Source organism: Athene noctua, chromosome 6 (assembly GCF_965140245.1).
Source record: "Athene noctua chromosome 6, bAthNoc1.hap1.1, whole genome shotgun sequence".
Lineage (NCBI taxonomy): Eukaryota > Metazoa > Chordata > Aves > Strigiformes > Strigidae > Athene > Athene noctua.
The window spans coordinates 18086582-18110463 of NC_134042.1; the positions used below are offsets into that span (position 1 = coordinate 18086582).

Sequence of the window (23882 nt, forward strand, 5' to 3'; positions counted from 1 at the left end):
TTAATGAGTATAAAAGTATAAATTCCCTGTGTGAAGCTTAAATGCAGTCTTACTTATGCTTTTGTCTCTAGCTCACCTAAAGCTTTACAAGGAGGGACCACCAGGTGGGTGGAACAGTGTAATGTTGTCTGTCTGTGTCTAGTCTTTGGTCTCTCTTGTTACTGTAAAGGCACTATTTACCTTTCCTTGATGGAATAAAAATGTTAAAGGCAAAGTCTGCTGTACCTACTACTGTTTAGGACTAAAAATTTAGCAAAGACTGCAGAAGTTCTATAATGTAGGTGAGGAACTGTTTTTAGAATTCTAGCTTACATTACTTCACTTTCAGTGGCTGCCATCCCACTAAAGTGAGTGGAACTTGGGTTGATTTAATTGACTTTCAGATCCATCACACAATGCAGAGTGTGAAATTTTGCAAAGTTAAAATTTGAAGTCTGATCGAAGGAACATCACAATTGTGAACTGGTGTATTACTTTCTCTTCTTTCTCCTCTTTTTTTTTTTTTTTCCCCTCATTTCTCTCTTCTGCTAGCAAACTTCAGATAAATGTAACCCGTTTTAGAGATAATGTAATATATCTGTTAGCTGGGCTTGTTATAACCTGGCAGTGCTTATTCTAAAAATCTTTGAAGCAAAGACTGTAGGTGTAGTCAAAATTGAGCTGGAAAAGTTCTTTTTGGGTTGGTGGTCTATGGTCCTCCATTGTGAGGTATATCTTATATAAAACTGAGGTAACAGCTGAATTGAAGCAAAAAGAGAAGGTGAATTAATAAATGATGAGAAATATTGTAGCAGCATACTTTTACTGATTTGAATAAATACTGCATATAAAAAATGAGAACTGAAGCTTTCTGTTCAAGAACTGAATCTGCCCTGTTACTAGCTTAGCACTAGTCAGTTTTGAAGGATTAAAGGGATGATAGCTCTTTTTCCATGACCTTGACGTATTTGGGCACACACTGGTCCTTGTTCAAGACGAGCACATTTAACACTGTCAAAGAAATATAATAAAATCCCATTGAAAACCGTGTGAGGGCTAATTAGAGGCTGATAATGCCATTAGCAATGAATCAGTAGGGATGTCTTTTGAAGGAAAGAGATTTAATTGTGTTTTAAGAAAGGGAATGAACAATATTAACCTGATTTATGGATGTTTATTTCAGATAGAGCCTCTGCCATGTTTTTTTTCTCATTTTTTTATCCCATGAAGAGCAGGACACACAAAGACCTGGCCAGTGCTGGATTTTATATGAGCCTTAAGGAACTTACTTTGTACAAACTCTAGTGACTTTGAAACTCCTTTTAAGCAGCTCTTTTGAATTATTGAATTATTATAGAATGGTGATAACTAACTGAAGCTGAATTGGAACTTGGTTTATTTTAAAGGAGAATTTTCTGATACTATTTCTCTTTTCCCTAAAATGACTTGTCATTTCTGCAAATTGCTTGCTGAAGTAACTGACATTGAATAAGGCATGTTTCAAAGCATTTGTATCTTTCTGTGTATGTGGAAATGAGAGAAAGCAACATCTTCTGGAGGGTCTTTCAATGACAGCTGAGATACCAGGGGGATTTTGTGGTATTTTAGGTGAAGACTGAGTTTCATTCTGGTGTCATGAGGGTGGTGAAGCTGTGTACTTTTTATAAATGTGATGCTTTTTATTATATTGAGTTTATATAATCCATAATGTCCATAAAGTACTCTGAAATTTTGGTCTGCCTGTTTTGCTAAAATAAATATTTGAATAAAAGCTTCCTGATGACATTCTCAAGTGATGAAATACCAACTCCCTAGTGATTAAAACAGTTTCTGAAGAACAAGAAATTGTTTCTGAGTCCTTTTGGTGTAATGTATTGCCTCAGTATCTGTAGCCTGTCTTCTCCTATATTTCTGTAAGTTAGGAAACTGCCATTATACTGTGTATAGATGATCATTATTTGTTTATTCATTAAGAAGTTTCCTGTTCTCACGTTTTTCAAACAATTACAGTATAATAATCTGCTGAGTTAAAACTTTCTAAGGATTAAGATTTTTTTCTTTTTTTTAATCCTTTTTTGTAATTGAGTTAGGAATACTAGATGCTGTTGATGAATATTCAATGTGATTATTTTACAAGACATAAACAAACCTTACAACCAGGATAAACTCTTGATGCATTATAGTACTGAAGAACAAGTTAGTCCTTAATTCTACCATGAAACACCATTTAGATGGTGATGCAAGTGGGCGTCATATTAGAAGAAATAAATCCAAAGGACTTTGAAGCCCTGTCCTGTTCCCTTTGAAGTTTCATAATGAGAGTCCACTCATGTTTGTTACAGCTGCATGAATACTTCTTAGGAAATAAGACAGTGTTCAGACATTTTTGCATTAATTAAAGCAACTTATATTGGAATTTGTTAGAATTTCCCTGCTCATACCATTAATGACCTTAGGGTAAGAAAGTTATGATGTCTGTATAAACTGTCATTAATTGGACTTCTCAAGAGTCTGGTCTGACTGACTTATCTCTCCCTGACAATTTATTGTTAGCATTTTCCATTTCCCTCACTCGAAGCAGTCCTTACAGGACTCTGGTGGTGATATGGGGGTCCTAGAAACACTTAGGGAGTTACAGACCAGTGATGATTTACTGCCTGCTTGGAGACTGGGCAAATGAGCAAGCTATTATGTTGGCCCATACCGTAAAATTCTCCCATTTTTTATCTCCTTTCCGATGGAACAAATAAGTAAACCACATCTGAGAATTGTTCATGGCATGGAAAAAGAAAATCACACCACTCATCTCTGCCCTAAAAGCTGGGGTTCTGAGGTGAATGAATTCTGGCCTACACAACTTCTTGAGCACAGTAAATAATGTTTACTGGTCATACAGATATACAGTTCAGATTTTGAAGGTCTTCTGAATTTGTAACTAGAGATTAGAGGTGTAATTATTTGGGAATTCTGGGTCTTTTAAAGAAGCCAGCTCAAACTAAACCCTCCATTCAATATCCTTAACACCTTGATATCCTAGCTCAGCTTTCTCTGTAGAAACCATAGAACCAAACAGGCCCACAGAATTTATGAGTGTGTTGCCTGAAGACCATATTTATCTTACAAGGTCAGGATGAATGATAAAGCTAAACAGCTTGGGCAGTAAGTAGAGATGGACTAATTTATATTCAAATGTCAAGGGCCTAATAATACTAGAATATGCTGCTATTTTAGATACTTGGGTTTTAAGATTATTAAGGCTGGATTTGAGCAGTTCTGTGGTATACATTTTATTTTCAAGATTAGCTTTGAGGGCCAAAATTCTAGGAAACAGTGCTGTAAAAATTAGTCCAATTTTAGAACTTCCTTTGTTTCAGATGATTCTGTTAAAGCTTAAAGCTTGTGGTTTTAAAATGCAGTAACTAATAAAAACTGTGTTACCCTTTTCCCCAGTAAGTTTTGGTATCTGTCAAATTTCTGGGTTCTGGGTACTTTTGTTTTTAAATTCTTATTCAAAAGAATGTGAATAAAACCTTCTGCTATCATACCTGTACACCCCTAATGTTCTTTAGTGTATTTGTACACTCTTGCTCCAGCAGACTGATGGATAAACGGCTGTTGATATTTGTCCAGTGTTTCACAATATGCGATACTCTGTTCTTTTCACACAGTTGATGTCTGTGATTCAGTGCCAAATTCCACTTCTGCCTTCTTAGAGCATTTTAAGCCCTTTGTTCATCTCATCCATCTAAATTATTCACCCATTTTTAATTGTTTGGTTTTGCTTCTTCAGCTTTTCCATTGTGCTTCCACAATAATTCTCTCATCTGTTTACATACTATTTTTGATGCAATTACAGGACACAAAAGTTGCTTCCTCCTTGCAGTTGGTATTCAGTTAGAACACGGTCTCATTTCCTTGCAACCCATTACTTTGTTGTAGATGGTAATTCCATGCTTTAACTGGAACATTTCAAATGTTGTAGTACCTTATGATAAAGAAAATATTATAAGAAAACCCTTGCTTTTAGATCCAGGTTTCTTTTCCTCATATATTGATATTGTTTTAGTCAATGTTATCTTTATATGATTCATATTGCCAGCATACTTTAAAATCATGAAGCAGACTGATACCAAATCTGGAAGTTAGCTAAGGAAGAATGTTATCAGATTTGCACTGGTTTTGTCTTTGCAATGTTCAATTCTAAAATACTTGTTTAAAATCAGATAAAATACTAATTATAATTATTTTTTCCTGCAGTTGTGAACAGGCAGAACCAAATATAGCATGACTGGAAGTAATGTTATGATACTTTGTAATGTTGGCTATATCTATGGATGGCAGAATGGGATCATGATATTAGTCTAGTCGATCACTCCAGAAATCATGGGTTTTCTTTCCCAAGCACCTTGTAAAAACATACAGTTGAAGGAAATCTCAAATGTATATGTTACTATCAAATAAAATTTAACAAGCTAATCATTAGGAAAAAGACAAAAAAAGAGAGTTGAAATAAAAATCTAGATGAAAAAGTAATAAGGTAACAAGTTCACAGCCAGAATAAAATAACAGTATATCTATATGCATAAATTGGAGAATTATAGTTTGACTTCAGAAAAAAAAAAAGGTTATTAATGGAGTACAAAACTGCCACCCAGTGGAAGTGGCTAATTTTACATTTTCTCAGTGTCCTTCAGATTTTTAAGAAATCGAAGATCTATTTTCTTGTCACAGGAATGTATAATATATTTACTTGTTATGGAAATTATTCCCAATGTTCTTATTCTAATCATAATGATATGTATCTATAGTAGAGAATAATATTTCAAACAAACAATGCAAAAAAGGACAATTACATTTTTACAAGAGATAACATTTAATGTACAGTGAATATTGGAATTTGTATATGGAGCTATTTACAAGAGCTCCATGTGACTCTTGTACTGGGGAGCCCAGCCCTGGACACAGCACTCCCGTTGTGCCCTCACCAGTGCTGAGTAGAGAGGAAGGATCACCTCCCTCAACCTGCTGGCAGCGCTTCTCCTAATGCGGCACAGGACACCGTTGGCCTGCTTTGCTGCAAGGGCTCATTGCTGGCTCACGTTCAGCTTGGTGTCCCCCAGGTCCTTTCTGCAAAGCTGCTTTCCAGCTGATTGGCCCCCAGCATGCCCTGGTGCCTTTGGTTGTTCCTCCCCAAGTGCAGGACTTTGCACTTCCCCTTGTTGAACTTCATGAGGTTCCTGTCAGCCTGTTTCTCCAGCCTGTCAAGGTCTTTCTGAATGGCAGCAAGACCCTCCAGTTTATGAGACACTCTTCCCAGTTTTGTCTCTTCAGCAGACTTGCTGAGGGTACAAACACTTTGCAACTCAACACTCTGCACATATTCATAAGTGAACTGGAAAAGTGAGACTTGAGGTCAGGAAGTTTGCAGCTGATAAAAAGTTAGTAAGAGTAGTGAAGATAAGACCTGAATGCAAATTTAGCATTCTCTCATTAGAGTGCAAATTTTTTTCATGAGAATTAAAACAAAAGGTAAAAAAACCCTAAGATTGCGGGACCATGCAATAAAGTGTCAAAGGAAATCCAAAATACAGAACTATTAAAATGTGCACTTGAGGAAAAAAAATCCTAAATGCTTATAGAAAGTAATGAACTCTGATCTGATCATTATTCTTTAAGTAAGACCTTGATGTTAAAATAGATCTTGGGAAATGTCAGCTCAGTGCTTGATAGTGATCAGAAAGCAACTGAAGCAGTAGGAAAGAAATAGAAGAAAAAATATTCTAGATCACCATGATGCCATTGTATAAATGTCCACATTTTGAATTTCATGGTAACCTATAGTTTTGTCAATTCAGAGAGGGTACAGTAGTACTGTAAAAGGTTCAGGGAATGACGGCAACTTTGATCAACAGTATGGAACATGTTCCTTATGAGGAAAGCCTATGTAGACTAATATTCTTTCCACTGCAGAAGAATCAGTCAATGCATATGATGGAGATCTCTAAAATCGTAAGAAACAGCAAATGAGTAAATGGTGAACTGTTGTTCACTGCTTCTTCCAGCACAGGAATTTGAGACATCAAATGACCCTAACAGGTGCAGATTCAAAGTAAACAAAAGGGGCTTTACCTAATGTGCAGTTAATTTTTCGCTGCAGGATGTTTTCTGCTTGCAGGAGCTTTGAAATCAGCAACGCACACTCACGAAGAGGAATCCACTTGCAAACTATTAAACATGCAAACAGCTTCTCTGGTTTAGAAAGTTTCTGAATTGCAAATCAGGTTGCTGGAAGAGTGTACTGGAAAAGTACTACTACCTTTTTGCCAGTTTTTAATATTTTTCATGTCATTTGATTTTTGGCTGCTGAGACAGGATAGGCTTCTGGCTTGTCTCAACAGAGATATAGTTTTGTTCACTACAAAACTGAATTATTTTTATTTCACAGCTGCACTGCTCTGCACTGTGACAGTTCTCAGTTTACCTTTTCAGGAGCCTGTAGAAATAGGAACAAAAACAGACTTTGCATTGTGCCCCCCAAACCTCTGTAAATTAGGAATGTGTGACATGGGTAATCCCAAAGTAAGATGGTTTTGATTAATTCACTGCACTTTGGAGTGCCTTCTGGAAACCAACTCAGTTTCTGGTAAGAATTTCAGTTCCTTATCCAGCATTCTGCTGCTTTCATGGTCTACAATGAGCTTATCTTTGCAAACTAGGTATTTTCTTTTACTTACGTACCTATTTTTTCCCCTATTATGCATTAGTGCAGCTTTCCTGTAAAATCTGATTGACTGGATAACCCCCAGGTACTTTCACTGGTTAATAACTATTCCCCTCAGTGATGTGGATAGAACTCAGAAATTGGGAAAGTGATTTGACCTAGACCACAGACATCTCTTTGTCTTGCCTCTATGTGAAGAGAGGATCTTCATGGTTTAATGTTGGTCTAAGTTGTGCATTGGATGCAAAATATGTATGGCAAGTCCTAGAGGCAGAAAGTATGAATGTAAAGGATTAAAGTGCAGAACAGTGGTAGTGGTGGTGGAGGGAAGGGTCATTTTATCGTTCATATTATTCTTATGATAATGAGGTCCAAGTAGAGTTCTGGTCTATCTGATAAATCCATATGATTAGCAAGACTGCATTAGATACCTGTCTCATCTGCTGACTACGGCAAAACATGGGAGTAAATGAAAATTTAAGTTTCACAATTGCTAACTGATTTATTTTTCCAACAAGAAAAAGGAAACCTTGCACTGTCATGTCACTGAATATTTTTGGTTTTCACTGAGGCCTCTATCCAGATTCCTGTGTACTTTGCCAACTTTCACATTATTTAAAAAAAATAGTGAAACATTTTTCCACTAGCATGGTATTTTAAAATACAGTACTAACTACCAGAAGATGTTACAAATATTTGTGTTTATTTAAGACTTTATAATGTATATCTGCTTTATCTCACTATATAAGAAAAGACATCCAGTTTTATGAAAGTTTGCTTTAGCTGCAGTGGATTATAGCAATTATTGACTGAAGGAAGCCATCAGGTTGCATTAGTAAAGAGTATGCCTGGAAGGGCAGCAAATTCCATAATTTACTACATTTTTCTTGGGATGGAGTTCTCAAAACAAAGGCAAAAGTAGTAAATTAGAAATAGTAAAGGAAAATTAAGAGTTAGAGCTGGTTGGAGCTGAATCTATGCAGTGAGATTGTTTACTTTTTTGCTTGTTTGCCTTATGTAAATGACTAACATTTTAAATTGTTTTCTCAGTATTAAAATCCTAATTTGCTTGTGGTCATTTTTCAGGATAGGAGCACTTGCCATCTGATTTGTATCTGTTTGTTTCAAATGCCCTTCAGAGTAATATCTGCATTAGGGATAGCTGACTTATTTATGCCCTGCAGCCACTGTCTTCCCAGCTGGCTGTTTGGAGACCAGGCAAGTACAAGAGGATGCTTGTACAATCAGCCTTCTGTTATCCAGCATAATGAAAGACTTTAAAACCTCAGAAAAAACAACCCCCCTGACATTACACAAACTTAGGGGATGTGCTGGCATGGAATACATGAAAGAGTCACCTTGTGACACATGATCAGCTTGGATCTATAAAGTATAAAGAAGAGGGAGCCAGGCTCTTTCCAGTGCTGCGCAGTGGCAGGACCAGTGTGAGCACACACTGAAACACAGAATAGTCTGGCTAAACATCAGGAAACACTTTCTCACTGTTAGGGTGGCTGAGCACCTGAGAAAGGATGAGGAGGATAAAGTTTTGTGGGAGCATTCAGAGGCTGTCTGGACATGATCCTGGGCAACCAGCTCTAGGAGGTTTGGACCAGAGGACCTCCAGAGGTCCCTTCCAGCCTCAGCTCTGCTGTGGTTCTGTGATTTACTTCCATGTTGGTCTTGAAGGTCATTAAGGTATTGCAGCACCAGGAAGTGGGAGGTCATTCAACCTTGTATCTCAGCTGGCTCTGAGAACGATCCACATATGTTCATGTGTCTTAACTAATAAGGAGTTACAATGATTATGTGAGAATCAGGCGGGCTACACGCTCTGGCATAATTAATTTGTAACTTGGACAAATCACTCTGATAATTTACAGTATTTCTGGACTGTTTCTGTAGTCTGGATGAATCTGTTTTGTGTGTTAAATGGAATTTAAGAACTCAGCAGTGTATAAACCCTGACCTATATTTTGTTTGCAGTACAGTTCTTTCCATTAACATGTCATTATTGTTTTCTTTCCTGTTGTGATTTTACATTCTAAGCAGCATCCCAACACTATTGCATAATTAAACTTTATTATTCTGTTGCCAGTATGTTCAGAAACAGATTTTTGGAATTATATGATGAGATTGTTCTTTCTAGTTAAATTCTTTCATGTTTTCATGTGCAATCTAGGATGTTAAATATCCATGTAGAATTATACCAAATTAAGGTGGCTTCACAAAAAATATGATAAATGGACATGAGTTATTTTATATTATACAAAACCATAATTATGATGTGATTTCTTTTTCGTTATAATATCTTGCATGTAAAAATAAATGTTTGCCTGAGAAGAATCAAAAAGGTACTTTGCCAGTTTGCCAGGTGTCAGCTTCTATCCAACAGATAGTTTCTTCTAGTTAAAAAAGAAATACAATGTTAGAAAGAAATGGAAGAAGCTTATGCTGTAGAATGTCAATTTATTGCATAGTAGACAATGTGTTAAATATGTTACAGTATATAAATTCATGATACACTTTTATGCAGTAGCTGTATTTTAAGTAATGAATTAGGTTTATTCATTCTTATAATCTAGTACTTTCTAAGCATATTTTTTAAGGAATAAGTAAACCATAAAAGAATTGCTACTATCTGTCTTAGCTCTCCTTTAGAAGGAGCTAAAAACAAAGCAATGGCTAGAACTTATTTTGGACGTTTCAGCTAGGATAAGTAATGAAAAACACGTGCCAATTTAAGTAACTTAAAATGATGATGTCTTGCAAAACATCTGTCACAAAAATAACATATACTTAATTTTTAAAAAATTCTTTAACTTTTTATGCTGTATTAGTCTTCATCCATGGAGACTTTTCCATCATTCTCTGACTGCATAAACATTTGTGCTAGGATAAGAACATAAGCAACAGAATTGGGAATGGGTAGATTTGATGAAAAATGAGCTCTTGGTGCCAGTGCAGGTCTATGTCAGCACAGGTGAACTATGACTCTCTTACCCAAATCCCAAAGAATGTTAAGCATTGAGCAATTCCACATAAAAGTAGATCTTATGTTAAGATAGATCTGTATCCCTCTGTTAGCCAAATTAAGAAGTGATAGCAGCATTTTCAAAGCCTGTTGTTTGCTTCACTTATCATGTGACCTTAAAGAGCTAAACTTTGTCAGGATGTTCTCATGCCCTGCAAGCCAAGTGAGTACTTAACCAGCTGAGCCGCCAGAAGAATCACAACTTTTTCTGGGGACTTGAAGCAGCTGTTTTGTTATGTCCTCTTTAGGTGAATGGATAAGCAGAGCCTGTGTCCAGAGGGAATATCAACCAGTCAAAGGAATTAACAGCAGAAAAATCTAAAAGTCCATAGACCTAACCAGTTGTGATTCCAGCAGAGCAGTCAGACAATTTTTCCATGCTGGAAAGCTCTAAGTAGAAGCCTGTTAAAAAGGAAGGAGGAGTTTAGGTGATACCATTGCTAGTTAGAATCACCCAAATTTTTTATTTTATGTCTTGTAAAATATCGACCCTTTTCCCTTTTGATTTTGTATGTCAATTCAGCTGCTTGCATATAAGCTTCACCTGCATTTGAAAAAAATATCTTTGCATTAAAAGCTTCCATGTGATATGGATTTCAGGGTGATGATAAGGTTATCTTTTCCTTTCCTCTTTCCTTCATGTGCTCTCAAGACAATAAAGAAAAGAAGAAGAGAAAATTAAAAAGAAGAAAGCACCTAAGCATTGGAATATTTTACTGTTCTGGTGATTTGCTCCATGCTTTGATGTTCTAATGCTGTTTTTTCTGGTTCTGCTGTTCCAGGGACTATACAAAGCCCTTAGTGTAGAGAACACTGACAGTAAAATGTAAAGGTTTTGGACTATTTTCAATCCTTGTTTAAATTAGGATTTGATTCCTTTTTTAGTTGAGGAAGCAGAAGCCAAGCCAGGGAACTAGAAATACGCTTCTGGATGAATTTTGATTTGGAAGCAGATAGAAGTGGGACTTTGATGATCTAAGAATGAACTCCAGTTGCTTTTTAGAAGGTCTGTAGCTTCTGGGCCAGTGTTTTACAGAAGACAAACTTTTTTCAAATCTTTACACAACTGTAATGAAAGGTCTTCTCTTTCTTCGCCTGGCCAAATGTAGGCATGGTATGGATTGAGGGAGAACATAGTATGAGACCCAGTTTCTAGAGGTCCATTTGGTAAATCTACACCTTAACATTACAGCTATCACTAAACCTGTGTAATCAGTGCCCAGCCTCCTCATTTTTACCTTGCTGATTTAAATTTATCTGGCTTTAAGTTTCATGCTTTCCGTTTTATTATAGCTTTGGATTTTGTTATATTCTCACTAAATGCTACCCTGTGAAGATACTTAAATCCTGTAATTAATCTTCATCTGATAGAATTAAGACAAAGAATTCTTTCTATCTCTTGCTGTTGGGTACTTTTCCAGGTCTTCATTTGTATTTGTGATTGTTCTTTTATCCAATTTGCCTGTATATAGTGATTGTATGTTTACAGTTCAGTTTAAATCATTGTATTTAATGCATGTTTTTTTAGAATTCAAGTGTGTGTGTGTGTGTATGCATGCATGTGTATGTCATAATATCTTATTAGCTCTACATTTATCTGCAAAGCTAAGCAAATCTAAAGTTTCCTCTTGTTATTTCAGCCTGATGTATCTTCCCTCCATTTTCCCCTCTCGGCATAGAAGACCTCTTTGCTTTATCCTCTGCTCTTAGAAACACCATGGAAAATCTGGTCATGTGGCCTTAGAAAATAATGCTAATTAGTGTGTTAGAATTTTCTTTTCCATCACCATTGTAAAAGGTCTTTTATTTGAGAGCCTACATCTGCATTCTGGACCCAGTGGTGTCTGAAATACACTATGCTGAAGATGCACATTGTTTTCTGACTGTAATGGAATGTACTATTTTTTTATTTTTACAGAGTACCAAGCTGCCATTTTGCATTTAAAGAGGGAGCACAAAGAAGAAATTGAAACGTTAAAGGTATACTTTTGTAATGATTTTTCTTTCCCTTACTCTAGTTCATTTTGCAGATTTAAGTAGCGCAGACACATACTTTCCATCAAATGTTAAGAATTTGTTTCTTTCTAAAAGTTGTCAGTTGACTGCCAGCTTAGTTAAAATTAATTTAGTTAAAATCCATACATGTACTCATATATGATGGCAAAAAACAGTTTTACATGTTTTGCCTTTGTAGTTTTTCTTATCGTTGTGCTCGTAAATTCTCCCCTCTAACTCAGCAGTGCAGTACTTTTACATTTGCTTATTAAGGCACTGGCATTTAACTATTCACTGTCTCTCAGTTAAACGTACTTCTATAGAAGCAGTTTTCTGTAATTTTAGACTGAGAACTAAGCATGGTAATTCCCTTTGTGAATCTCTCTGGAAATCTGTATTGAACACTCTTTATTGATGTCTGGTTTTGTAAGTGTAAACTGTCTAATTGTCAAAATCGGAAATAACAAAGTTTAATATTAACTCACTTGCCATTGGCATGATTGACTCTGTTAAGGAAAGTGAAATATTACAATGTGTTTGTCTTGTAAAAGGAGGAACTTAAATGGCAGCGTAACTTAAAGTGAATTTGTTGAACTGTCCTAGTTTAAAGAAAAATTCACAGCATCTTCCTTTTCTCACCAGTTGTGATATATTCTTAAGCATAGCTGCACTGTGTTCTAATACAGGTCCATATGCTAAATCCTTAGTACACAAGTCATCAAGTACAAAACATTATGTATTTTTTTTGTCATGACTAAGGCAAATAGAATGGAAAAAACCCCAAATTTAGTAACACAGGGAGTCTGAGAATCCAGTTTATTGATACATTGACCATGTCATTAGGCAGATCACATATAGCAATCATCAAACTAGTGCAAGTACAGAATTCGTATTACACAGAGTATTTATGTCTTTGTGTATGCACAAAGGCCAGGACATAATGGTTATAAAACCTATGAACCTGAGAAAGCTCAGTGAGATCTTTGAGTAGACAGGTGGAATGATGGTAGCAGCTTGTGGAGTGGACAGGACAGGCAGAGTCTCTGGTGTGTGCAGCATCTCTTAAAATTCAGCACAGGGAAATACAAGCTAATGCTAAAGTAAATACAACAGTAAAGTACAATAAATATTGTTAATAATAAGTCTTATAAACAATAGTGTAACTCTCCCACACAGGAAAAGTAGATGGGTGCAAGGGGGTTTTATTCATTTTGAGAGGGTATTTCAGGGAATACATAGTCTTGGTGAGAGAGAAAAATGTGTTTGTGCACATCTAGCAACCCCGAAAACAGTAGAGACAGAGGTGACAGGTACTGGCAGGCATCCATGAAAAGTCACACATCTCTCCAGTTTCATCTTTCATTAAAAGAATGTTCACCTTGCACATTCTGCTTTCTATAAGAGTACATCTGAAAGACACTGGAAGAGTAGATTCATTTATTTGCTGCTTATAACTGTGAATGGTATAAACATTCTCTTTTAAACCAGATTATTACTTTTGTATATCTGGATTATTTGAGTTTTTCTCAAATATCATCATGTCTTAACGATTAATTGCGTTTATAATGTTATCTTGTTCAGTAGTAAGGAAATTGTGAGAGGGTTGTTTTCAGAAAAATGAAATTGTGATGTAATTTTCAACACCATGAAATCTCACCATTTTATATATGTATGTAAATATAATCAGAAATGAGCTAAAATGCAAATATTTGCTCTCCATGATTAGTAGAAGACTTATGCACTCTTAGTAGCAGTGTCCTACAGATGATGTTTCCTTATGTTGCCTGCATTTGGCAATTATTTTCATGTTTGGTACTGTTTTATCTTACACTATGTAGTGCCAAAGGCAAACCAGAGAAGGTGATATGCATGTTTTGTAGGCCTTTTATTGTGTTCAAGGTGTAATTCAAACAAGATTTTTGGATTTCCATTTTGGAGTTACTCATAAGCTACTGGAGACCTTGCACAGAGTTCAGACTGGTGATTCCTGAGATATAATGTGATTTTTCTTTTTACAATATTAAAGAACATTAAGACTTCCTTTACCAAACACCAGTTGAAAGCAAGTATCCTTTCTCCAGCAGTGACTAGTAGTGGGTGCTTACAAAACACATATGAGAAATACAGAGTGTAAGGGTAATGCCTTCTTCCTGTATGGTGCTTTTTGTTCTGATTTGGGTTTTTTTGGCAAGTCTGAGCGTCTTCATTGCCTCTTCTTTGTTGCTTCTACTGCCACTGCCTCCATGTCCCCTCCTTAGCAGTGTACTGGTTTTTGGACTTCAGCCCAGCCTGGTGTAAGGCATCAGGTTCATAAAAGATGCATAGTGACTAAATTACTGAGAAATGTTGCCCTAGTATACCATTTCCAGCAATTAGTGTTTTAAGGGTTTCCTGAAACAGAGTCTGCACACGGATTATGGTATATAGTACTGATGAATAAATTACAGTATCGTATGCTTTTGTGACTTCTGAATACTATGCCATCTGAGTAGTGTTCTTTTTCTTTTCCTGTACGTCCTTGATAATGAATTCCTTGTACTAGAATGTGACCCATCATAGATGCATCCTTTTTTTTTTTTGTACAGTTGTTTTGGAGCTCTTTATGGAACATGTAGAATGCCATGTGAAAATGTCTAAATAGTGCCAAATTTATAATCTAAAAATCATTTAGGCCGAGAATACTGTATTCCTATATTCTTAATATGTCATGTGTCCAAAGAATGTCAGGGCTAAGTTATTAATTTTGTGAAGAGAATGTCGAATCTTACTGCAGCATGTTATTTTTTATAGTGGGTGAAATCTGAGAGTCAGATGCTGCTACGTGGCTCTCCTGCTTTGGTAAATCAAAAATTGTTAGTTCTGCTTCTAAGTTTTAGTAGTTTTCTAAATGAAAGGGTGCCCTTTCAAACTTTTTTCCTCCTTTTTTATAGCTTGTATACTTTAAGAGATTCTTTTTCCTGTGTCCCTGATGTTCAAACATTTTACATTTTTCCCCTGCATCTCCATTGTTAGCCTTTATTATTTGTCTTTAATTTCAAATGAATTTTTCTTGAGTTTTGTGATTAATTTAAAAATTATTTCTTTTCCCTGAAATCATTTCAGTCTGTAATATTTAAATATAACAGCCAAGGGACATGATTTTTGTTCATTCTTTATGTTACCAGTATTTGCACTGGTAAAAATGGAATGCATTAGAGAAGGCCAGACATTGTTTGTGTACTCCTTTCTTCTGGCTTTTCATTATTTGAAGGAAGGGAAAGCTATATTTTAAGATTTAAAAAATATTAATTGCTACATACTGCTGTACATATGAAATGTTACATTGTAAAAGTTCATATGGGAATGTACAGGGAAGTAAGATTGTGTTGTGATTTAATGTGATAACTTGTTGCATTTTATTCTTTAAGGGAGTAACAGAAAAATGTGGTGGTAGATATCCCAACTATTGGAAATACTTGTGTTTAATGGGATTTTGTACTATGCACTGAAGGAGTCTACAGACAGAAGATTTGGAACAGTTTGCAAAAGAGCTGGTTCAGAGAAATTTCTGTCTGTATATTTTGTATTTATGAGGGAGGTTGATCATCATACTTTCTCTGTAAAAGATTAGGAGTGAGACCCTTATTCTTTGTTATTCCTAAAATGCCTAGAAAAATGTAAGGAGCCCTGGAGGGTATGTGTAGGGAAAGAGGTTCTCAAAAATTAGTAAACTGTACTCTGAAGGTGGAAGCAAGCAAAGTTATCCAGAATCTGCCCCTTGAAATCTGGATATAGTGGCTTATGAGATATCTGTTTACTCTTTAGCAATAGAAAGTGTCCAATACTTCTGTCCTGTTTCTTTTGGAAGTTGGTTTTTTTTTCCTTGACTGTGTGAATGAAATTCCTAATGAATCTTTATTCTTTAAGTTTTGTTATTGCTATGTTCATTTCCTATATACTTCACATGGAATTTGCAGAGTACAAGCAGAGCTTTATGTATACCACCATTCTGAAAGGGTTGGTGCTGTTTCAGTAGACAGGTGAAGTTGCAGCGAATGTAGTGGTCTTGAAGGATGTAAAACAGTCACTGACAGGGAAGGTGAATGACAGTATTGTGTTTATTTTATGTTGCCATCTTTGTTACCACAGTAACTTGAACCTTTGTTCCTTTTTTTGATGTCACTTGAAATCAGTTCTAGTCATGTAGTATGCATATTAATTTAATTTATATTTATTGCACCAAGTCATTTATTGATGAATCTGTACCATATATCATATTACGTAACAGTCAGAATAACTCATAACATCTCTTAATGGGTTCATTAATGCAATAATTCAACTAAATCATCCACATGAGGACAATCTTTAAAAAGGGTCATATAGCAGAGATAAATATTTAGTTTTTACCTATTTACTTTTGACTATATTTACTAGTTGGTGTGTTCAAAGCATTTCTTTAATTTTGCATCTATTATTAAAAAAAAAAAATATGTATTTTTAAGACATTAAACGGTTTCTGTTCTCTACTGTTGAATTTTTTATTTTTCCTGCTCCTGCCACTAGATGTCAGCTAAGTCCTTCAGAAGAAGCCCCAAAGCATGTCACAGCTCCCAAAGCATGTCACAGCTTCTCTGTATGTGTGCAAATTTCATACTTCCTTCTAAACTGTGAGACCATGTATGGTGGTAACATCCTGCCCACTATTTGTGAATCTGGCACAGTCCTAGTTTTAGGACAGAAATTAGCTTGCATATTATGGAACTAGAATCAAAGTTGCTCAATAGATAGGTAGCAGCTGTCATCACTTAAATTTTCCCTACAGAACCAAGTCTACAGTATCTAATAACCGAGTAGATGACAACAACTTAACATTAAATCGAAATACTGTGAATGGACTACTGACTTCTGAAAGGAGGGAATTAACCTGAAGACAATATCCTGATTGCAGTACTTAATCCAACACACAGCTGCACAAGGGTTCAGCATACCTTTTTTTTTTTTTTTTTTCTTCTGTAAATTCATTTGATAAAATAATTAAAAAAGCTAAGTTTTTTCCATAATTTCTCCTTCTCCTTTGGTACCCTTTAGTACAAGAGTACCAAATATCTCTTCATCTTCAGTTACATGGAAGTTTGATGCTGCTCTTGGAAGATGGAATCAGAGTCCTAAACTGTCCTATAACTCTGCACCCTAAGCACGGATCTTTATCTCTGATAAAGGTTACTAGGCTTCCACCAAGTCACTACATCTTTTACATGTTCCCAAACTGAGATTAAGTATCTATAGCCATTAATTACAGGTTTTAATAATAATATTACCATATATTATATGATGCACATTATAGAATTTACTCTGTAAGAAATAATAGATATTTGATAACAATAAAATATAAACTATAGATAGCTTGTAAATTATACAATAAATACTATACAATAAAACAATATTTCTACATCTCTTGAAGTATCTCACTGCAAATTTTAGAAAGAAATACCTGTAGCTGTATCTAACACAGTTATGAACATATTACTGAAACTTCAGAAAAACGGGATGGTAATGCAGTTGGTGTATAACTGCCCCGTGACATCATGAAAGAACAGTCTGGCCTTATTTAAAGAAGAATGTATCACTGGGGTGTTCATAGTGACCTTGGGTGTTTGTAGTGACCTTTGTGATCTCCTTAGTAATGTTTCCATTTTTGCATTTTTATGAAGGTTTCAAGAGCAGAAATATAGAAGTGGTTAGAAAGCCATTTCCTTTTCACAGAAGAACTTGCTTAGCTTTGAAAACAATTTCATATCATAAATTGAGATTAAAGACCAGTGCTTCAAATTAACACAGAAAAACGTTGAAAAATGTGGAAGAAAAAGGAATGTGAAAGGGAAAGTCATAGCACCAGTCAAAATTGTCTGATAACTTCAAAATTATTCATTTTTATTTTGTACTGAGACCACAGAGGCATAAAGACATTTTCTGAGTTACTGAGTGAAGTAATGAAGCTTTACCTATATGGAAACCTTTTAATTCTTTTACAAATCTGTTTTTAGATCTCTCTTGCTTCACAAGTGGTTTCCTGGCCCTTTGCCTTTTCACTTTCCCTTTTGTTTTCCGCTTCCATTGCTCTTTAATTATGAGTATAACGAAACATGCTGTTTCTCCTTGTTACATTTTGGAATTTGTAATTCAGCTGTGGAAGGCAACGGTGAATAGCGTTGAAAGCTGTTGTATGCCAGAATGCTTATCAAAAAAACTTTTATAGAAGTGGGTGATTTCACTTTTATTTTGACAACTTAAAATGTCTTTTGCTTGTATGTAGAAGTGAAATTTCATTTCAGTTTCAGAAAGAACATCAGAAATTAGATGCTTTAACACTAAATCAAAACATTTTAAAATATTTGAATTTGTCTAAATCTTCTTTTGTAGATAGTCTATTACAAAAAAGTGGAATTTTTTTTAACAGATTGAATTGAAAAATTTCTGACCTGGATACTCTTAGGTAGGGATCTCTATCATTTCTTTCTGGAAAAAGTAAATTTAAATTTTTTGTAAAAAATAAATTTTTAGTCGTCACCCCCATCAGTTTTGTGTGTGAATTCTTGCATAGAATAGGGATTTTACAATTTGTCTGAAGTCACTATGGTTTGAAATCTACTACTAAAATATGGGAGCCAATGACAAATAGTGTTGAAAGCTTTGATATGCCACATACTTAACAAAAGAACATTTAAGAAGTGGGTAATACTCTGACTTTGGGTAATAAAATTCTGCTTCAGGATGCTGATTGTTGATTTTAACCTTTGCAAGATGAAATGCATCCTTAAGGTGGCTAGCTGCTTTGTGTGTTCTTCACTAGATTTTCACATCCTAGCATGCACTAATAGAAGAAAATCTGTATCATGTATGCTTCTGTCTGGTGAAGTGGAGTCGCAGCTCAAAGGAGCAGCCAAGGTCAGCAAGGTTTTATTAGTCAGTCTTTCCTAATGAGCTGTTCAGGCTTTTCAACATTTCCATGTGGTGTTACTGATGAAGGTCTCCCAGTTTGAGGTTAATTATTGATACTACTCTTGCCTAACTTGAAATGTTTGTCTTCTGTGCTTAGCTGCTAAACATATGGTTTCACCAATGTGTGTTTACAGTGTATCTTTATGAATCTTCTGGGCTACTTTGCCCTCATGAAGGAAGTCCAGTGTGGAGTGTCTCTGCAGTGCAAGACAGTGAAAATGTAGAGATTGAGACAAGCGTAAAAAGTATGAGAAAGAAGAGACTGAAATCTCTAATTGTATTAAAATTTCAATTTCAGTACTCTCAAGACTCCCAGACAGTGGGAGCAAGATAATCTTTAAAGTGAGTATTCCCTGAAATAGAAAAATCCCAGCAGGAGAAAAATCACTCTAATGAAATATTTGCAGGGCCAGTGCTAGACACAGTGGAGTAGCAGACTAGAGAATGATAGCAAAGGACAAGAGCAGTACTGCAATAACTTCCTACAGGTTGAACACAAAGAGGAAGCAAGAAGTGCTTTAATCTCTTTAGAACTACTTGTTGGCAATTGCATCTTCATTCAGAAAGAAAGCTTGGAATGATTCTTCATGGTAAATGAAGATATATATTCCCCAGTTTGGTACTTAATTATGTTTTTAAAACTTGCACATTATAATGCCTATATTCACGTCATATTGTATAATCAAATTCATGAAGTTTTACATATCTCTGTTTTGCTGTGATACTTACATTAAGCAAAATTCTTCCCTTTCTCTTCCACTGACTGCCTATTTTCCATATTTTGGATGCAATGGGTGCTTTTCATCCTCATTTTCCTTTAATACTATGTTTACATTGTGATTGTTTTCTTATCAGCTGCTTTGAATATCCAGGAAGACTCTGTTGTGTTGGTTTTTTTTTCACTGCTACTTGCCATGTCTTATATTGCCCATCTATTATTTTCATCAATACAATTTCACTGTAAGAACTTGAAATGCTTAGACTTCATGTCAGCTGCCAAACCCTATCAATTCAATGTGTTGATTCAAGGATTCTCCTATTTATTTAAGAAGTTACCACAGACCATATTCCATATATTGAATACAGTGAAAATATCTACCCTTGTTTCAGCACATCAACATGGAAATGGTATTATATAGTTAAAATATGCATAGAGATCAACAAAATTTATAGCCTTAAAACTTCAGCAAGACAGCTCCTCAGATTTTGAAACACTACAAAACACTCTGCTTAATTAGGGCTAAAGTGAAACTCTTCTAAAAAAAATAATTCTAAACCCCTGCATTTATCATAGTTTGTGAGTTAATTTATCCTGTCACTTTGAGTAAATATGTTATGCACTCAGGAGAATAAAGTAGGGTACATACTGTGAACATGATGACATTTTATTTTGACAGATTTGGAAGACCTCTGTAACATAGGAAACAATTGTCTACAAGAGAAATGAAGTGAAATGTGGTCATGGGAGTATAAAGGCCACAAAAATTAAGTAGTATCAATGTTATCTTACCATTTTGATTTTGAAAACATGTACCCCGTGCCTCCTTGCCAAAATTATCTGCTTTTTGAGATTTACTACACCAGATGTTTGTTTGAATCTAATAATTATAAGCCATTTCAAAATACATAATTTTCTGTAGTTTAAAAATTCTGGCTCTAATATTCCTGTTTTAGAACACAGACAAATCTAGCGAGGATGAATGTTTTGCTGATAGAAGAAAAATCTATCCAAAATTGAAAGTTAAAACTGCATTCGTTCTAGGATACATATTCTGGGAGAAATTGTCCACTTATAAGTAAAACATATATTGTGATGCCCAGATCCAAGTCTCAACAATCTATCTCCTACAGTTTTCTGTCTTGAAACAAAACTATTTTTTCTCATATTCTGTAAAGACTTCAGATTTTAGCAGCTTCTGACTTTGCAAACTGTACTTACTGGATCTTCTGGTGCTGACCATGGTTTTAATGTGCCATTTCCACAAAGCCACCAAAGATACTGAAGCCACCAAAGCTGTTATAAAATAACACTGGGGCAAAAGTAAGTTCCCCTGATTAATTGGAGCCGCAAGTACTCTTGGTTAGGTGGCGATCACCTTTCCAAGGATGCTTTGAAACTGAAAGCTAGGAGCCTGTCTCCTGAACCCCTTTTGGATGATGAGGCAATGTGAAAGAAAAGCCACTGGAATCTGAAGCAGACTACAAGAGCTCGAAGGATCTATGGAGATGTGAGAGATGGAGCTTTAGGTAGAAAATAGTGAGTAGAGATACTAGGATGAGATTGGCAAGCTGGAGGGGGAAAGTAGTAGTCGGAAGTTAAGACAGAAAACTGAATATAGGTACTTTCATTATGGATTTTACAGTGTCACATGTTTTAATTTGTCAGGATGTTTCATATGGATATATTAGATTTTACAATATGTATTCAGATAGGCACGCATTAATATTATTCATGTTTTATGCACAGAGACATAAGGTATAACAAATTTTTGGGATGCTTACGTTTGCATATATATTCATATCACAGTTCATTTTTAACTTACCTTGCAACTATAAATTGGATCTCGAGATAGTTGCTTAGAAAATAAGGTATATCATTGAGTACTACTTGAGAAACACTGACTAAAATGACTTATGACTCATGCTGCAGGAACTTTGCAGTTTGAGCAAGTACAGAATCTGCTTTTCCAGGTCAGCACTAACATGCCTTTACTATATAATACTGTTGTGTCTCTTCCTGAGGTTCCATGCTCTATTCGTTATATACCTTTCAATTTCAGCACACAGAATGCAGAAGTCTTAAAAGCTTGCAGCTTTTTCATGATAGTTTTTAATTATTGTGTGGAACAACTACCATCATGTTCACTGAATGAGATACTGGGTATGCTGAAGAGAAAGTTTCTGCATAGCTGTGCTACATGGAAACATTGACGGAGAGGGAGAAAATTAAGGTTGCTCTGGCAACGACACTTGTAGTTTTCCCTTTTGAGTAGCTGGCTGAGGTTGCATTTTCTTAACACACTTTTGTGTGTGCAGTATTTTCTTCAGCGTCTGTAATGGGAATGTTTAGTATAACGTGATGGTGCATAATTAGCACATAATATACATTAGTTTAAAGTAGGTATGTCTTTTACATAATTACAGACTCATTTCCATGATTGACGTTATACTTCTGTTTATCCAGGTAGAATCTCTGAAGTTTATAAGCTGCATCTTAGATAAGTGTACTGGTATCTTTACCTGCTAAGTGTAGCATAAACATCTCTACAGTGTTAAAAAGACTACAAGTTACAAACACAGTGTTGGGTTTTCTTCTAAATGTTACCTGATTGGTGAATATTTAAAGACTGTATTCTGGTTTACCACTAAAGTTTATGATATTATCTGCAGAATTGGAAGCTTCCTAGTTAAACTGAGATACAAGTCATGAAAGATAACCTTGTGTGTGTAGGATCTCCTTATGTACTTTGCCTTGACAAGGATATCTACAGTTTGATTTTTGTCTTTAATCATTGTAACTGAGGCAAGTATTACACTGTCAGTATGAAAAAATCTTTTCTATAGTAACGTTTTCAAGAAAAGGATGGATTATTTTCTTTAATCCTTCCACAGAAAGTGTGTAACAATGAAAACTGTTGTCTTCTGAATGTGAAGCAGAATGTGAAATTAACCTCTACCTTAATTTCCTTTGATATAGAGATAGAGGTAGCATTTTTGTAGTATATTTTATGTTGAAGGAAGAACCATTTCACCAAGCAATCCATTTGCTTTGACGTGTTGAGATCCCTCTCTATAACATGTAAGGAATGTGATAATTGTAAGCATCAGAGAATTATGCTCTTAGGTGACTATGTTCCCTAAAGTAATATTGAACCTCTGTTGTTATTCCAATACCTGGTGTCAAAAAGGCCCTGATATTTTATTTCCCTCTATAGCAAGGAAGTGAATGGCTTGCTACGCCTCAAAATCTTCATACAGAATGAAAATATTCAATTTCTCAAAGTGTAGAGTTGCTTTATTTTATTCTCATAGCAAACTCATAGCACTATTTGGCTGAATATTTCCTATTGAAAAGTAGTATTCATTGTTGCCCCTTATCCTATAGATTTATAACTATCTTTGCTTACTGTTTTCCATGTTACTGGAAGTTCCATAATTATACTCCTTTTTGCTTTGACTTTTGCTTTTGCTGCAACTTAGCAGAATGTGATATATATCACTACTTTCCTTAGCTTTGTTATAATGGCTTAATCTTGCAGTCTGGTTGCCAAAGAAATTAGTTCTTTATACTGTGAAGCAATGTTGACAGTAAACTCTCCTTTCTTCTCCACCCCCTCCCCAAAAGGCAAAGAAGAAAAGAGAAGAAAAACAAGGTTGCATTACAATTCTGGCAACATCAGCCACACTAATAAAATCAAATTCAATGTTGTTTTACGACTTTGAATTTATGTGACTGCACAGGATCAAAGGATTTGTATCCCACTGGACTGCAAGGTCTATAGTTCATGGCAAAAAAACTCATCAAAAAGAACATTTTAGTAGTAAGGCTTTTCATTTTAATCAGCCACAGTAATAAAAAAGCTGTTAGGTGTCCAAAAACATTCTCCCAAGATCAGAGACAACTTGCTCTCTACTACAATCAGTTTTCTTATTGAATCCATACTGCCTCTGTAGTTTTTGTCACTGAAACTTCATCTTCAACTTGTTTTCAGCCATTTTTTGCATTGTTTTCACAATTTACATGCCAAATCATTAAATGTATCAGTAAAAGTAATGATCCGTATAATTTCCCTGGCAAATGAGAAATACTGTAACTTCTTTAAAGTAAATTAATCATTAAAAAAAAAGCTGATTAAGTAAAATAGAATTTTAAATACCAGTCTATATTTTTATATACTATATTTTAAAATATTTGAATAGCAATAATTTGGGTTTTTTCTCCTTGGATATAATCTTGTGAACACTGCTAGAAAGCATAGGTGTTAGTATTTTTGTATCTATACAGACATGGTAACATAGGCTGTCCTAAGAACAGGGAAGTCCAGAATAGGGAAGTACAATGTTTGTGATAAGAAAGGCTGTTATTATTATCATCTTTGGATTCTGCATGTTAATTGTTCATGGTCCTAGTTCAACAGAAGTTTGAAATGAATTTTTAACGTATGGTGTGGTTTC

At 35.2% G+C, this 23882-nt stretch overlaps 1 protein-coding gene across 2 annotated transcripts in view; it reads left to right on the forward strand.

Moving 5' to 3' along the window:
- LOC141962124 (formin) overlaps positions 1-23882 on the forward strand; it is a 149109-nt gene that overhangs the window by 13310 nt on the left and 111917 nt on the right. The window contains exons 3-4 of one of the 2 annotated variants that reach the window (XM_074909781.1): positions 72-104; positions 11653-11714. In XM_074909781.1, the coding sequence (XP_074765882.1) occupies positions 72-104; positions 11653-11714 (95 nt within the window). The remainder of the gene's footprint in view (positions 1-71; positions 105-11652; positions 11715-23882) is intronic. The other variant, XM_074909782.1, reaches the window with a different exon arrangement.